We start from the raw sequence: 17,351 nt of genomic DNA, 5'->3' as shown, positions 1-17,351 counted from the left end.
TATATATATATATATATATATATATATATATATATTAATAATACTATAATGAGATTTAATAGAAATAAATGCATCACTGCGCAAAAAAAGATCCTAAAAAGTCAAGGTGTGTGAATTTTTTTCCACTCATTCATCCACTCTTCAAATTTAATTCAAACACATAAACCAGAGGAATCTCTAGAAATGAAACAGAAAGCAGTCTTACAAAAACAAACCCATTTTATTTAGACAGTGTTCAGGTCTCAGTATCAATGTGCCGGGTAAAAACGAAAAAGAGTAAGCTACAAACTTCCAAGAACAGCGATAACTGAGTCTACACAAACTTTATTTTCTTAAAAATACATTACCATAAAATAAAAAGCAATAAAAGATATATATGGGGATTGGGGAGGGCATGGTTTCGCCCAATTTTTTGGGTGATATACAGCCTGCTAAATTTTGGAAGAGGAAATGCGTGTGTATCTGTGTGTGTGTGTGTTTGTGTGTGTGTAGTGTAGTGGGGTGGGCCGTGTTGAAGTGAGGGCTTGGTTCACCTGAGGAGGAGGAGGACAACAGCCTCCACACAGCAGTAATGCAGCAGTCACATGGGCACACACAAAGAAAAGAGAAAGAGAGAGAACAGCCATAACAGGAAGAGAGAAGGAGAGAGGAGAGGTAGTAAAGTGAGAGAGGTAGAGCGAGGCGGGGCAGCTACTCTGTCAGCACCTAAGGGAGGAGCACAAAAGGCCAGCTACACCTAAGATAAGCAAAGTTCCTCCATCACTTCAGTGTGATACCATATATACCTCCATTTGTGTTCTCGGACAGAACAAAATGGAGGTTTTTAATGTGTGTTTGTGTGTGTTCGTACATCTGAGGCAAACAAAGGTTAATGTGTGTGTGGGTACATCTCTAAAAACAGCAGTTAGGTGGGCTCTCGTTGGGCGTTACAGTACTCCGGACTCGTTTAGGACAGCGGAGCACTCGTGGTGGTGTGAGTTATGATCTCTCAGTGATCTCTGGGTCACAGCGTGGCTGACCAAGCAGAGTACCATAAAGCAAATCTGCTTCACACACTGTGCACAGATTAAGTACAACTGCACCGGCGAGGTAGATTATCAGCTAGATGTTGATGTAAATATTAAAAGGAAGCTCGAGGAAGCCACCAGGAAACCCTGCTGTAATGGATACTGCACAAGAAACACGCAAGTCAGTGGAAAGACTCCAGAGGAGACGGGACGCTGCGAACTGGCTCGTAGCTACAGTGTGATTTCGATCTTAGAGCATTTAGTTTACGTGGATTAGCACAATATACACATATGATTCCATCAGTCACATTACAGGGAAGAGCTGGACAGTGAATTTCCACAGGAGTCTAACGCTCTCGAAAACAAACACATGCGGAGGAAAACAGAACAGAAGCCAGTGCTATTACTAGTCAAGAGACGCAGGAATGGCAGCACTCTTGACTTTGTGCCCTGAGCGTGTGAATGTTTGCAGGTGAGGAGGTGAGTGCTCCGCTCGATCGAGAGGATTTAGAGATGACCCACCCATCAGCAAGGCCAAACTACAGAGGGTGACGACAGCAGGTCTGCGGGGATCCCAGATTTATCTGTGTGTGTATCTGTGTGTGAATGTATACGTGTGCGGTGATGGGGGTGGGGGGGTGGCAATTTAGTTTTCAGCAGCACGAGGAGGGGGCGCAGATACAGAAGGTCCCACTGGGCCAGGGGGAATCCCATCAGGCTGTGCGGTTGGAGGTGGACCTGGGTCTATAAGGAGACAATGATGTTGTTTTAAAAACGCAGCTGAAAAAATTATATAGAGCCCAGGACAAATGTGCCACACACAGGAACAAGAGGAGGGGAACTAGCGATTGAAGGGATACTCACACATGCCGTTGGGTGGTCCGGGGTGTCGAGGGCCCATCATGGGCAGCATGCCACCCTGTGAGGGTCCAACTGGGGGAGGTCCAGGCATCATTCGGCCTGGCATAGGCTGACCTGGCATGGGCTGGCCTGGTCCAACCATTGGTCCTGAACAAAGCAACAAAAGACACTTGAAGAGAGATGTATTGATGTGCTAAAGAATATTCGCTTTTGGAAAGGAATTGGCAGAATTTCTGCAGGTTTTTAAGACCAAGTAAAGTTCTGATCCTATTGAGAGATTTTGTTTTAAGCACAAGCTCGCTTAATTTTGTTAAGTATCTGCATTTTTCATCTCAAGTAAATGGATTTTGACTTAAGGATGTTCAGATATTTGCACTGGAAAAACAAAAATACAGAGAAAAAAAAAAATTCCAGTACATGCAGTATTTAATGTCATGACTATATAACCGTAAAACGATGCACCAATTTAAGGCCTTAATTTGTGGCAAGGCAAATTAAGACTTACAGCCTTTTTAAGACTCTTTAGGGATGTGCAATTATTCAAATTTTCGTTTCCATTTCAGCTTGCAACGATACGAAAAGTCAATAATCGAGATAAAACGATCACTGTGCCACATTCCAAACATGCGGTGCACTTGTGGCCCTCATTAAAAAAAAAAGCCCAAACTTAATGTCCAAATCAGTCAAATCATGTAAAACGACTGTCGTAAAACGCAGACAACTGCGGGACAAGCTTGATATTAAAAAGAGCTGTGTTAAGCTCCATAAAAGAGCTCAAGCTGCTCTCCAGGTGGTTTTCTGTGTGTGTGCTCTGAGAAAGCAGCAACCCAAAAGAACCTCAAACACAAAACCAGAAGATCAGGTATGTGCTGACCTGTCTGAGGGGCATGGAGGGGACCCATGGGATGGTGCATGGGGGGATATCCAGGGCCAGGGTGCCCGGGATGTCCTGGGTGTCCAGGGTGCATGCCTGGAGGTGGACCATGCGGAGGTGGGCCATGTGGAGCTGGTCCGTGATGTCCTCCTGCATTCTGCTGTGCAGCTGCCTGCTGTTCCATCTGCTGACGAGCCTTCATCTCAGCATATTTTAACTGCTCCATGTGGAACGCCTGTCGCTCTGTCAAAAGCTGCTGCCTCTGGAGCTCTAGCTATAAAGGGAAAAACTTCTGTTAAATCAACACAGCTTGGTAAGGCAAAGAGGAAAGTTTAAATTGATTACCAAGGCTTTACTAATTACTAACTTTACTAGTATTGCAGTAACAGACCTTTATTTGCCGTTTTTTTCTAAAGAAAGAGTGGGTGATGCTAGCCTATGAAGAACTCACCAACATGCTTAACTAAAATCAAAGCTGTATTTAGTACATTTATGAACAGTAGAAGGAAATAAAGTACCACTGGGCTGAGCTATATAAAGACACATCCTTCATGCACTATTTACAGCAGCTAAATTGGGTTACTATCTTCAGCTAGATTTACTAAAGCATTATATGTACAGCTCTCCAAGTCTCTTGTGGACAGCGCCTCTGGTGTGCAGATATAAGACTACAGGATATAGAAGAACAAGGCACAACACTAGCAAAGCAGATATTACAACCTCAAACTACAACTACCGGTAGTTAGTAACTATCGCAACACTGCATGGACAAGAAAAACTAATTCATTGACTTAATTTTCCTGAAAATAATGATGATTGTAGATAATTTTATTGATATAAAAAATAAATACAATACAACTTTTACTACAGAGCAAAAAACCCACAATGCAAAAAAACAAACAAACAAAAAAAACCAATATAAAATGCATTATTTTGGATTTTAGGGTGACCTATTCTTGATATCCAGACTCAGTACTTACTGCTTCTTTCTCACGGTCCATGATGGTCTCCAGCTCCTCAAAGTGTCTGAGTTTGAGCTCCAGCTTCTTCATCTGAGTCTCTACCAGGAGAGCCACAAGAGATTTGATCTTCCTCTCTTCCACTGCAGCCAGGTGCTGAGACACACAAAAACAACAGCGCAGGAAATCAAGTTAGCTGCCAGGGTGATAAAAACACTTTGATTGGAGACAGCTGCACAAAGCACACACTTACTATTGGTGCCAAAAACGCAAGTTAAAGAACTGATAAACATTGAAGCCAGTCCCTGTTGATGTCCGAGCATTGCATTACCTTTGCCTTGGTGGCAGCAGAGGCCAGAGCAGCAGCGGCAGCAGTGGAGATGTTGCCCTCTCCGATATCCAACTCAAGCTTTTTCTTTCCTTCCTCCTTTTCTTCCTCACCCTCTTTCCCTTCCTCTGTGGTCTCCATGTCCTCCTCTTTGTCTTTCTCTGGAACATGACAATAATAATAATAATAATAAAAAAAAAGCACAGACTCAAGTAATTTTAGAGCAGAATTATAAAAAACATTTCACATTATAAATCGAACATTTATTTTCATGGCAGGGAAATAAAACCAAAATCCATTACTTTATAGATTTTCTGTAAAACAGCCATAAGAATCACTATTTTCTACTGATTTGTATGGCCTCACAAATAAAAAAAACTTTGACTTGAGGTTTTTTGGAGGTGCACAGTAAGTTCAAGTCCACATTTTCAAGGTCAGCATGCACAAAACTAGCAGCTCATTTGATTTTATGTACAGTATTTTTCGGACTATAAGTCGGCATAAAAACATAAGTTGCACTGGACTATAAATTGCATTTAGAACCAAGAAAAAACATTACCGTCTACAGCCGCAAGAGGGCGCTCTATGTTTCAGTGTAGGCTACAGAAGCAATGAGCAGCAGAGAGCGCCCTCTCACGGCTGTAGACGGTAATGTTTTCTCTTAGTTCATTTCTCTCGGTTCACGTCAAATTAATTTTGATAAATAAGTCGCACCTGACTATAAGTCGCAGGACCAGACAAACTATGAAAAAAAGTGCAACTTATAGTCCGGAAAATACGGTATTTAGATTTACTGAAAAGATGTATTTAAAATATTTTAATGTACATACATTATTCAAATATATGTTATGTTACAAAACAGAAAGAAAAAAAACAGATCGGTTTGCAACATCTTGACTTTTTTCTATTTTTGGGTGAACAGCATCTTTTTAAATATTAACTTTAAAAAAAAAAATTATAACTTCTTGATAATGTGCAAACCCAAGTCCAATGTTTAGAAAAAAGAAAGGGGTGTAGCAACTCAAACAAGCATCATGCTCAATTTAACAGGCATTAAGCAGATTTCAACCAGCTTGTGTCAGATTTCAGGAAAGCCCATCAGCATTCGTCGCTGTGGCTTCCAGTGTCTGTACCTGTCTTGGGTTCTCCTCCCTCGCTCTCTTCCTCTTCCTGCGGCTCAGATTTCTCTGAGGTCTCATTCTTATCCTTCTCTGTCTCTGTCGGCTTCTCTGCAGACTCGCTGGGCTTCTCTGCTTCATCCTTTGACTCCGCCTGCAACAGATGAGATGGGGAATGGCGAGACATGAGTCAGACAGCATGAGACAACTGAAATGCAAATGAAGCGACAGTACAGATGACTGTATAGAAAGTTAACTTGGAAGAAGTAGATATGGAGAGGTGCACTGCAAGAAATCCCAATAATGCTGGGAAATCATAAATCACTTCTGATCTGATTCTAAATCGATCCATTAACATGACATAGCAACAAATATAAATGACTACTGGTGGTAGGGTCATATCTGACCTTATCAGGCTGGGAATCCGAGTCAGTGTCCATCTTCTCAGTCTCTGTGGGTTCTGAGAGTAAAGAACATTTTTATTTATTAAAATATCAAAATTCAATGTGGTAGAGTGCACTGGACAACAAGAAACCTAAAGGCAAAAAATATACACATCTCAGAAAGTACTTCAGCAGCAGTAAAACACTATTTTCGGCTCAAATTGATTTTTATGATATTGTCAATAAGTCCCTCTTAATTCTTAAAAAGAATGTGGTTTAAAAGTAACCCCTCACCAAGGCTGCACTACTCAATCAAAACCACAGTAAAAGGCAAAATTGTAAATTATTACAGAATTTACATTACCTAAAGGAATATTACATTTTGTCTTATTACAATTTGTAATAACTGTTTTCTGTTTGAATACATTTCAAAATGTAACTTTGTGATACAAATGTTGAATTTCATCAACCATTACTCCGGTCTTCAGCATCAAACGATCCTTCAGAAATAATAATGAACTGAAAAATGAAAAGAAAAAACTGACTTGACCCCAAAATTTTCAACAGCAGTGCCCACGTGAAGAGAAAGTGTGTATGAAATGTAGCCATAGTGGACAATGAAGTATCACAGTGTGAACACAAACAAATGCATGGAAATTCAAACTAAAGAGCCGGAGAGCACACAGAAGGCAGAACACACAACTAAATGGACCAGCCATTAAGGAAGAGTACAGCATGACTAAGTGAGTGAATGACCTAATGAACAGGCATTAGAGCATCAGAGCTGAACAGAGTTGTGGCGTTGGAGCCTTTAATAAGGTATGTGTGGCAAAGCCTGCACTGGCACACCATGTCACACTAGGTCACTCCACTGACCCAGTTTCAACTCCTCCCACGTCTGTGCCCCATCTGCCAGCGCTGCATAAAACCAGCGGCTACCATTGTATGCAGTCACACGCTGCCTCTGGTGCGGTGCGCTCTCAAAAAAAAAAGGTCTATAAAGGTGCATTAGGTAAGATTTTATCATATTCTTTTTTTTTAATAGTCATTTAATCACAGCAAGCCCATGCACAGCTGATCAGGGTCATCCGGTTAGTTTTTTTAGTACAGAAGTACTGATCTGATGACACCTGGTGGAAGAAGCTAGAACTACACAGGAACAATTCGCAAGACGGAAAACCCACCCATCACAGCTGTTGAGGAGTTTTCTTAATTTCACTGCATGCAAAATTACCTGTCTTCTCTGGTTCCTCAGGGGCTGTACCAGCAATGCCACTGTTCTCCAGGCCGAACGCAGGGTCTACTTTTCCTGAGCTGCGCGCGGCTTCTTGTACCTTCTTCACATGAGCCTCCACCAGCTCTGTGGGAACCTCCTCACGCACACGCGAGAACTCCTCTACAAATGTAATGCACAGAAAAACCCACTTAAAATGCAGACAATAACACACAATGTTGATTGTTATGAGCTATTAAAGTATTAAAGTGTCAATTTTCTAAAATTGAGATTTACACAATCTGAAAGCTGAATACATAAGATTTCAATTCTCTTTCAATTCAATATATATATAAAAAATGATCTGACAATATTTGGCAGAGGTACAACTATTTGAAAGTCTGGATCTGAGGTTGCAAAAAAATCTAAATATTGAGAAAAAATTGCCTTTAAAGTTGTCCAAATTAAGTTCTTAGCAATGCACAATCAAAAATTAAATTTTGATATATTTACAGTTGGAAATTTACAAAATCTTCACGGAACATGATCTTTTCTTAATATCCTAAAGATTTTTGGCACAAAAGAAAAATAGATAATTTTGACCCATACGATGTTTTTTTGGCTATTGCTAAAAAATATTCCCCTTAGCGGCTAAACTGGTTTTGTGGTCCAGGGTCACAATTATGATTACAACAAATTTCATTTATATAAATCTAGGGCTACTGATTCCACAGGTGAATTTGGGGAAAATTTAACAAAACACTTGAACAAAGCCATAGCGGTGTTACAATACTGAATGAATAAGCTTTTTTTTTTACGAACTGAGTTAACCAATGATTCAAGCCAGTCACTAGATAAGTTTCTGAATGAATCAGTGCTCTGAACGAAACTGTTAAATTAATAAACAACTCACTCATTAAGAAAGTGACTCGCTGCCACCAACTTGCAGTTTTATTTTCGTTTTTAGAGTGTCATTCTAATGAAAAAAAAAATTATATCTCACTATTTAATTTTTAAATCCTATTGATGCCCATTTAAAATCCATTAGTTTATAGTGACATGTATCAATTAATTCATGCTACCTCTGAACAATTTAGCTAAATACCTCAATGCCACTTCAAATGCAGCTTTGGAAAAGAAAGATGTGGTCACACTGTAGCCTTAAAAGTTTGTGTAATAAATTCTGCTGAATCAAAAGACGCCTAAAGCTCCTTTTTTGCAATGTCTATTCAGTGCTTTTCTTATTTAACACAATGATGACTTCATTTTTGGGGGGGTAACTTCTCACCCCAAACTGATGTGCAATTAATGACACCGGAAGCCCAGCACATTGAAATTACAAATATCTACATTCTCTCTTACATTTAAAAAAAAAAATTAAAAAGGTGGATACACCAAAACTTGACAACATACCCAAAGCCGCTTTGGCAGCAGCTGCCGCAACGCGTGGGTCGACCACAGAGGCAAGGAATGCAACAGTGCTCATGACAGGATTTCCTGATTGGCTAAAGGGGATCGGCTGGTAAGCCAAGGGGCCTAGTGAGGCTTCAGAACTCTCCAGGTATTGATCCTCTATGGGCAGACGCAGGAAGTGCAAGATGCACTCATCTTGTGTACGGCTGCCCACATGCTCCGAAACCTTATTCCAGTCATCCTTATACATCTCCAGAGCCTGGAATCATTAGTTTAAAATATATTAAAACAAACTGGTATGAAAAAAGAATCCTGAGTTTATGATGCCCACTGATTCAGATCTCACCTCCAACAGAAGCAATGTTTCTTGCTCAGTCCACTCTCTCCCACCTGCAGCCCCTTTACCCTGTAAGGCAAATTATTACATCAAAAAACTATGAAAAAAAAAAAAGCATTGACACCTAGGTCTAGTATTAGGTGACTTGCCTTGGGATTCTTCTTTGAGTAAATATCTGTACGGAGGCCAAAGTTCTGCAGGTCAGTTGGCTTGTCTTTGCCCTTCTCTGGGAAGTTCAGCATCTGCTGAGCAGGAGGAACCTGGGATGAAAAGCAAAGACTTTATTGCAACTGTTATGCAATAAATTCTACCTGGAATTAAAAGGGAAGTCATCCCAGACTCACCTGCGGGGGGCGGTGGTGCAGCGGCACCAAGCCAGAGGGAGTATCAGCCAGAACATTGAAATGTGGGGTTGGTGGAGGACCCATGGGAAGGGGTCTGCTCTCAGAATCAACCTGATAGTTCACCAGCCCCCACTGCTCCAAAAAGGCATGCGCTCTGGGGGGAAAAAGACAACACTAAAGGTAAATATATAATATCAAGAAATTAAAGAAATTGTCCTATTTGACTTTATGCAAGGCTCCCCGCATAATATTCTAATAAATCCTAAAGGTAAATGAAAATTCTGACCTCATGACCGCACACACATCTCCAGTAAGGTTTCTCCTGCAGGAGGTGGAGGTCAGGTACTCCTGAGGATTCAGCCGGTACGTGTCAATCATGAAGTTACGATAAGCCAGATAGCTAAGGAAGAGGAAATAAACAAACCATGAAAGTTGAGATAGAAAATGTGTTAAGTCGTAATGTGAATCAAATGTGCAAACTTACATCTCTGGAGTCTTAGATTTGTTTTTGCCATTGAAGAACTCTGGCAGGGCACGCCTCTCAATTTCATGTATACTGTGAAAAAAAGAAAAGAAAAATGTGAATGCGCAATGACATTCCCAACTATAAGAAAGAGGTAGAGTGGGCTTTTTCAGGATTGGACTGAAAAAAACTAGACAAACATCATACATATGATTTTTATCATCAAGTTGGAAAGACATTTTATTAAATTTATTTTTACCTTAAAAAAAAAAAATCAGGGTGCAGGGGGTCCACTTCAAGGGGATGACTTCAGTTTAATTATTTTATTTATAAGTTAAATAATTCTAATTAAAATTCATACTATTTTTGTAAAATATTTAAAAACACTTCATTATAAATTTTGTAATTATTTTATTTGAATTGTATTGATTTATAGATTTAAAAAAAAACTCTTGAAATAATTGCGTTTAATTTAATATTGACAAAAAAAAAAGTAAAAAAAAAAAAAAAATCAGCTTTCATAATTACATGGAAAAATATCACAGCATATATAAGGGAGAGTCTTCGAATATTGTGTTGGACAAGTCAAAAAGGTTGAGAACCACTGGTCTATAACAGTGCTTCCATCCAAAGACACTGAAATAGCATGTGGTGGAAGGGATTTGATACCTGTTGTAGTCAAACCAGGCAGCATAGCTGGGTATAATGATGTGATGGGTTTGTTCAGTCACATTGTCCTCAGAGTCAATCAGACGATTGACCACAATTTTGCCCTGTTCATCTTCTTCCTGTCAATTACAATTCATAAACACTTTAAGAACCATCTTACTGTATACATGACTTGGCACTAAAATCATATATTGAAAAAACAAAAAAACATTTAAAGTTAGTGCAATTATCAACCAAATGCTGTGAATCTGATATAATAATGGAGAGAAACTTTCCAAAAACATAACTGGATTACAATATGAAGAGACTCTACCTTGCCACCAGATGCTAGTGAATCATCTCCCTGGTCATCTAAGAGGGTAAACAAAATTAGTGCGACCATTTACATTTCCTCTGACGAGAGATCACATTCATACCCACAACAAATAAGCAGCAAAATACTCACCCAAATCAGCAACCGTTCCACCTTTCACTGGCGTGTTCTCACTGTCCTTTTTCTGATTGACTGCAAGCAGAAAGGCAGCAAACATTTAGGAAAGCAGACGATGTATCAGAAAGGCAATTCCAATACGATAAAATTGAAAGCTTTCAGTGTAAAGTAGGACACTGAAAGTAGGGCGCAGCTTCTAATAGCAGAATGTCTATTTCAGTCATGCACTGAATTTCAATGCATCCAGAGGGGCTTTATTAAAAAAAAAAAAAAAGGAGCTATGAACTATGAAATAAAAAGCTCAGGAAAAAAAAAAACCCAGCTCAGCCATTTAAGTCAAGCAAGTAGTTGTTAACCAGGCTTTTTCCCCCAAGGTCACTTAGTACTAAGCGTACTACTACTAACAGGGAAAAGCCACCCTTAGTAACCCAGGGTTATGATCAATGGCAGTAGAGTAAACATAGCCTGTTCAAATAAGGGACTATTAGTCAAGAAGACTGACCATTCTTTGGCAATGTAACATCCTCCATTCCTGGTACCGGGGAGGGATCTTCCAGGTCCTTTGTGAGGTCTTCATCCTGCTCGTCATCATTCTGATGTCCACGGCGTCTCCCCTGTGATCCAGGATTCCTGTACGAGGTAAATGAATGAATGAGACCAGAACATTTAAAATGATCATGACGAAGAAATGCTTCTCACATTAAAAAAAAAAAACAGTAAATTAACATATTCAAAGGATTTCTGAAGGATCATATGACTGAGGACTGGAGTAATGGTTGCTGAAAAACCATCACAAATAAATGAAAACAATTTAAACTGAAATAGAAACCAGTTATTTAAACTGTAATAATATTCCTGTTTTTACTGTCTTTTTTTAGCAAATAAAATCAACCTTGTTGAGATTAAGAGACTTCTTTAAAGGGGGGGTGAAATGCTATTTCATGCATACTGAGTTTTTTACACTGTTAAAGAGTTGGATTCCCATGCTAAACATGGACAAAGTTTCAAAAATTAAGTTGTACGTTTGAAGGAGTATTTCTGTTCCAAAAATACTCCTTCCGGTTTGTCACAAGTTTCGGAAAGTTTTTTTTGAGTATGGCTCTGTGTGACGTTAGATGGAGCGGAATTTCCTTATATGGGTCCTGAGGGCACTTCTCTCGGAAGAGTGCGCGCTCCCGTATAGCACAGCACTGAGAGCACAACAGACTTCACTGATCAGAGCGAGAGCGTCGCGAAATGTCACAAAAGAAGTGTGTTTTTGGTTGCCAGGGCAAGACAACCCTGCACAGATTACCAAAGAAAAAACAGCATTAAGGGACCAGTGGATGGAGTTTATTTTTACAGAGCATCAACGGAGTTGTGCAAGTGTTTGTGTTTGTTCCCTGCATTTCGAAGATGCTTGTTTTACAAACAAGGCCCAGCTTGACGACTGATTTGCGTATTGTTTATTTCTTAAGGATGATGCAATCCCAAGGAAAAAGGGCCACGATCGTTTGTTGGAACCGCAGGCGGTGAGTAAAACTGCTTCAAATATCTCTGCCTCCTTTTTAGTGCGTCCCCTCCCATGAGCCCTGCTCGGAGCGAGTCGTTGCTGCTGCTGCTCTCGTTCGGTTTCAGCCTCGGGATCTGCTTCTGGATCATAAATAAACGGCTGAATCTGACTTTTAGCCATGGTTTGTTTTGGATGATGTTTTTTTCCTCACGGTAAAGTCACAGCTTCCAAACACTCTCAACGGAAAAGCCCACGGGCGCTCGTGATTCTTTAGCTCCGCCCACACGTCACGCCTCCAGCCACTCGTGTTTTTCCGGGAAAAATCGGTACAGACTATCTTTCTCTTATGAATATAATAAAACTAAAGACTTTTTGGAGTTATGAAGGATGCAGTACTACTCTATAGGTACTCAAGATTAACAGGATATTGAGTGAAAACGAGCATTTCACCCCGCCTTTAAAAAACATTTGGAAAATGTTACAGAACTCAAAACACTTAAATTGTTGTGCATATATTTATTTATCAGACTCCGACAAGATAGTTACCCTTTCTTGCCCTTTTTGCGGGACTCTGCAGGGGTGCTGGGTGGGGATGGAGAGCGTCGCCTCTTCTTGCCGGCAACCAGGGACTTGCGGTCCTTGCGATCGGGTGTACGGGAAGACTGATCAGAACCATGGAGGGGTGAAGGATGAGAGAAAGAGCGAGAGAATGAGAGAATGGAACGGTCTTACACACAAGGGGTAGGGGGGTTCTGAGGGAATATCTGAGTGGGTGAGGTGAGGTACGTGAGGGTGAGGCAGCGAAGAAGAGCTTTAGAGGATGATTGACAGACACGCAGACAGTGACAGAACAAAGCCTGCCTAGACCTCAGAGAGTCTGGCTTAGCAACACAACAGAAATCTGAACGTGAACCATTTCTATTTCTTTAGCGCCCGTCTCTTTGGGTCTCTTACCACTTCCTCCCCTGGGAAGATCCGCTGGCGGAAACTCACAGGCTTCTTGTTCTCATCCACTTCATAATCTTCCTCATTCATCCACTCGTTGAAAGCATCTGTGTCGGTGACCCATTTAGCATGCACCTGAGGGGATCGTAAAACATACTGAGAAAACGCTGGAAAACTGAATCTGGCTGTAAGATTATGCTTCATGCTGAAAGGCTTTTGAAAAGTGCAAATTCGGGAAGCATATCAAAACATTTACAGATCCCCTTACCCTCCATGGTTTCTCAGAACTTGGTGGATCCTCAACATCTCCATCCACATCATTTGTTGATACCCACGTATCATAACTGCAGAGTTAAATAATATCATTTATCATTTAAAGTAGAAAGAATATTTTTGTTTCACACAAACATACAGTATGCATGTATATATACCCAACCAACCTGTCAGGGTAATAACCCCAGTGAACCAAAACTTGTTTGTCTTTGCGCATGACAGGACGTAGCCATTCCTCTGAAAGGCAGAAGCAGAATTCAAAACGTAAGTTCAAGAAAACGCCAAATATAATGTCCAGTTAAACGAAAATGATTGAGGAAATTTGGTTCACCCGTCTTTTGTTATAAAAAATCAAACACCAACCTTCTTCAACCTGGGCTGGGGAGGGGTAAATAATATGAGTGGCCTTTGACTTATCTTCAGTGATGGTGCCCTAGAAGTTTGAACGAAACAAAAACCTCAGAAGAGCAAAAAAAAAAAAAAACACAGGATGGAATTTTAACAACCTAATGAATGAATGTTTTGTTTTTTAACCTGATGTCTCTTGATGATGTCTTTGAGCTTGTTGGCTTGCTTTTGCTCCATGTCAGACACAATGTATACGATTGGTCGGCTCAAAGAGTTGTTCTGCAGGGAAGAATGAGATATGCATTATCGCATACTGAGAAAATTAGCATATTCAGGGCTGGGAGAGCCAAGGGTGACAAAAACAACAAAGTACATTCACAGTGAGTCTCATTATATATATACAGATTTATAGACCTCTACCTGAACAAGAGTCTTCTCTATAGTCATGAACATCTCTACGTTTCTATCCATTCTGGATGGGTTCTGCAGATCAAACCTCCTCCTGAAGAAATATAAGCACACGAATATTTCACATATTAGCATTAGCTTTTAAGTATTACTTCATTGAAGTTGTTGTCATTGCATGCATTATTCCAACTTTGACCCTTCCTGAGATTCTACTCACCAGCCCTGCTCGCTTTTGGACTTGTATGCAGAACCCAGAATGTGGCAAAGGGCTCCTCCGGGTTTGAAATCCAGAAAGCTCTTTGCCTAGAATGACAACATGACTTAAAATTTTCCATTGATGTTCAAATACAGATGCATAAATTTCTGCAGAATTGTACCATACGAACAAGGCACTGTACTTGTTCTGTGTCACATGTGATACAATACATTTGAGTATAGAGGGGCATGAACAAGAGAGCACATTTAAGAGATAATTCACCTAAAAATGAAAATTCTGTCAGTTACTCAACCTCATGTCGTTCCACATCCATAAGACTTTCATCTTCGGAACACAAATGAAGATATTAATGTTCAAAGATTTCACAGAGATTATAAAAGGAATCAATATTATTGGAATAGTTTAATTCAAGCTATCTGAATAGACAATCAATTTATATGAGTTTACATGATTAATTTTGCCTTTAATTTACACAACCACTGATTGACACACACAAAGACCATTATATATATAACCTATAACAAACAAACCTCATTGATTCTTATGTGTCAAACGAATTTGAATTTCTGTTCACTATATCAGATTTTTTTGTGCATTGCTCAGAGCTTCTTTTTTTGGGGGGGGGGGTGCTGATTTAAATCTGCTCACCTTAAATTGATTTTGTCTTTATATGAACTACTCCATTCACATAGATCACATTTACTTATATTTTATGAACTTTTGATGAATGGACTTTAAATGAGGAGACTATCTTCAGTTATGTTTTTGAAGATGAGTAAAAGTGTTATAGATCGGGAATGTGAAGAACAAGAAGTGTAAACACTGCAAATCCAGACTTACGGGTAATTTGGTAAGGGCAGGATTGCTGACTCTACGCCCAAATGCATCCTCCTGAAACTGCAGCAACTGCACCACCAGCGCGGCCAACGTTTTGCAAGTAGGAGAGTCATTTTGGACATACTGCAGAAAAATGAAAAGCAGCAATAAATACCAGGAAATTAATTAGAAAACTTTAAGCACTGGTTCTGTATGTCTGTGTTTTCAGTAATCACACAAAAACAAAAATACCCTCAAGTTCTGCTTCTAGCAATCATTACAATCTAATCTGAAGAAATGTTTCAGAACATGCATAACGCACAAACCTCATTCACAAAACTGCGTTATAGGAGAGACTATAACTGGACAATACGGAGTAATCCAGTGCCAACAAATATCTGTCAAAGAAAACCATCACACTTGATTTTAAACAACATACACACGTTATCTCTGCCACAAAGCTAAAGCACTAACAAAAGATTCATGTTTAAAATGAATCCGGACCGTTGTAAATACCATGGTATTCTTGACATACCTTTGGCTACGACGTAAAAACAATGATGGGTGAAAGTGTAAATCATTCAGTACCATATGTATGTACACAATATTACAGCATTACTGAATCATGGTACCACCAAAACATCTAATTAATCGACATTAGAGAACCAGTAAACAAACTTCATCACAAACAACCGAAGCATTATGGCGAGAACCACCAAGAGCCATCTGACATTAAATGCAGTGGAGTTTATTAAAAAGAGAGCATATAGCAAAAAATTTTGCGAATGAAGACGGTAATTTGGCATATTTTAAGACTCACAGCCATTCTTATGGCATCTCGGTCACTATCGTTAGCGCGCAAGCTAACTCAGCAGCGCACACAACACTGCCGCTTTAATTAAACACATGAACAAAACTTGCTGACTAAAATGCCAGTCTGGAACCCAAACAACATCTAAACCACTGCTCTGATTCGACCCTTCAATAAAATCGAATATAATAACAAATAAACTACAAACAAGCACGCGTGCCGCTTCTTGTAGCTATTGTGTGATGCGCGCGCGCCCCCATTCAACGGGTGCCTCATGAGCCGCAGACCTTCTTATAATGTTTCCCGATCCACAGCCGAACTGTTTCCAACTGGGACACCGTTTCCGAGCTCTCCCAAAATTTGGAAGACGGCCCTCCGTCTTTTTTCCGTCCGATCGAGGAACCGGCGCCCGCCTGTCCAGCCGATGGTCCTCCGGAGCCCGTTCCGCCCGCTGCAGTCGCCGCTGTCGCCATTGTTTCTTTATTAGCGATAGAGGCTAGTTCGTGGAAAATGTTTTAAAACACCACTGCGCATGCGCAACGGTCGACACAAGAGTCGTTAGTTGAAGGAACTCTCGCGAGATGTCATTGTGGAAAAAACCAAACGAGATTTTCGTACAAATAATATATTATATTTTTCTTCCCAAAATTATATTCAACTCATAAAATTTAGATTAAAATATAATTTGGAAGAATTCGTATTCCTGATACTGCATACAAAACATTTAAAATCGATGCAAATTAAAAGTATAATAAATAAAATGTAATGCACATTATGGAAGTGAAGTTAGCGCAGGACTTCCCACTAGGGGGCATCAGTGATCCCCCAGGGCAGCCGGAGTAAAAAAGGTTGAGAACCCCTGAGTTAGAGCCAGTAATCATTTTTATTTTGTAATGTCCAGTAGCACAAGACAGATTATTGGCATAATAGTGACATCTAGTGGTAACAATGGGTGTTAACTGTTCCCTTTATACTACTTCCTCTATGAGTATTGCACAATTTTTTTAAGTATCTATACAACATCGCTTCCAACCACAATATTGTTCTATTATTATTTTTATTTTACCTTGATTTATAGCCTACTTCTCTTGCACTCAGATTGACTAAAAGACATACTTTTCCAATGCCATATACATTGACCCTCAGCATCAGAAGCCCTGAGATGATTGATGGAGCACAAGAAAATGACTACTGCAACATACTGTCATAATTGAATTGAAATATGTATTTAAATTTTTATAGCTATTAACAAACTACATTCCAATCACTGTTGATTGGAGAGTCTATTTGGGGGTGGGGTGTTCACAATAATGCATCAAAGCTCCTGTAATTACATATACATTTATTGAGGCCAGTTTGCAATTCCATCAGATTTGTGTTTTCAGGCATATCATCTTTTATTTGTTTTACAAATATGACTATAAGGCAGCATTCTGTTATGAGCTAATCATATTGACTTGACAGAGCCAATATATTGTTATGTTATAATTTTATTTAAATGAATTTTCTCAGAATAATTATACTTTTATTACTCAGCATTTAAAGGATTCCCAGCATTCCATGTCATCATGGATTGTAATGTCTTTTCACTTTCAATGACACTTTTCACAATATTTGTACTCTCTTAATATGAGCATAATCA

At 39.7% G+C, this 17,351-nt stretch overlaps 1 protein-coding gene across 2 annotated transcripts; it reads right to left on the bottom strand.

The window, feature by feature from the left end:
• Nucleotides 1-201: 201 nt before the first annotated feature.
• LOC113115882 (SWI/SNF complex subunit SMARCC1-like) lies at nucleotides 202-16,220 on the bottom strand. Of its 2 annotated transcripts, none has more exons than XM_026283585.1 (28): nucleotides 15,997-16,220; nucleotides 14,923-15,042; nucleotides 14,083-14,168; nucleotides 13,878-13,959; nucleotides 13,644-13,736; nucleotides 13,473-13,542; nucleotides 13,277-13,346; nucleotides 13,105-13,180; nucleotides 12,846-12,971; nucleotides 12,438-12,553; nucleotides 10,902-11,029; nucleotides 10,415-10,474; nucleotides 10,283-10,320; nucleotides 9,970-10,088; nucleotides 9,322-9,393; nucleotides 9,124-9,237; nucleotides 8,838-8,991; nucleotides 8,643-8,753; nucleotides 8,503-8,562; nucleotides 8,157-8,415; nucleotides 6,765-6,926; nucleotides 5,555-5,607; nucleotides 5,163-5,301; nucleotides 4,033-4,190; nucleotides 3,723-3,857; nucleotides 2,743-3,016; nucleotides 1,872-2,015; nucleotides 202-1,751 (listed from the first exon to the last, which is right to left on the bottom strand). In XM_026283585.1, exons 1-28 carry the CDS (start codon nucleotides 16,180-16,182, stop codon nucleotides 1,654-1,656), a joined length of 3,303 nt encoding a protein of 1,100 aa, XP_026139370.1. In that variant the 5' UTR covers nucleotides 16,183-16,220; the 3' UTR covers nucleotides 202-1,653. The 2 variants fall into 2 exon arrangements, with proteins under 2 accessions (XP_026139370.1, XP_026139371.1); XM_026283586.1 differs by having other exon boundaries at nucleotides 1,600-1,751; nucleotides 12,438-12,529.
• Between the last annotated feature and the right edge of the window lie 1,131 nt (nucleotides 16,221-17,351).

This window comes from Carassius auratus, chromosome 16, assembly GCF_003368295.1.
Source record: "Carassius auratus strain Wakin chromosome 16, ASM336829v1, whole genome shotgun sequence".
Taxonomy (NCBI): domain Eukaryota; kingdom Metazoa; phylum Chordata; class Actinopteri; order Cypriniformes; family Cyprinidae; genus Carassius; species Carassius auratus.
The sequence above is the reverse complement of the archived record's forward strand: the minus strand, read 5'-3'. Positions and strand labels throughout refer to the sequence as shown.

Coding starts and splice junctions, on each gene's coding strand:
- LOC113115882 (XM_026283585.1), bottom strand. CDS start 16,182: ATGGCGACAGCGGCGACTGCAGCGGGCGGAACGGGCTCCGGAGGACCA. Junction 15,043..15,996: donor TCGGGAAACATTATAAGAAG/GTCTGCGGCTCA, acceptor ATTTTTCTGCAG/TATGTCCAAAATGACTCTCC. Junction 10,475..10,901: donor TGTTACATTGCCAAAGAATG/GTCAGTCTTCTT, acceptor TTCTGCTTGCAG/TCAATCAGAAAAAGGACAGT.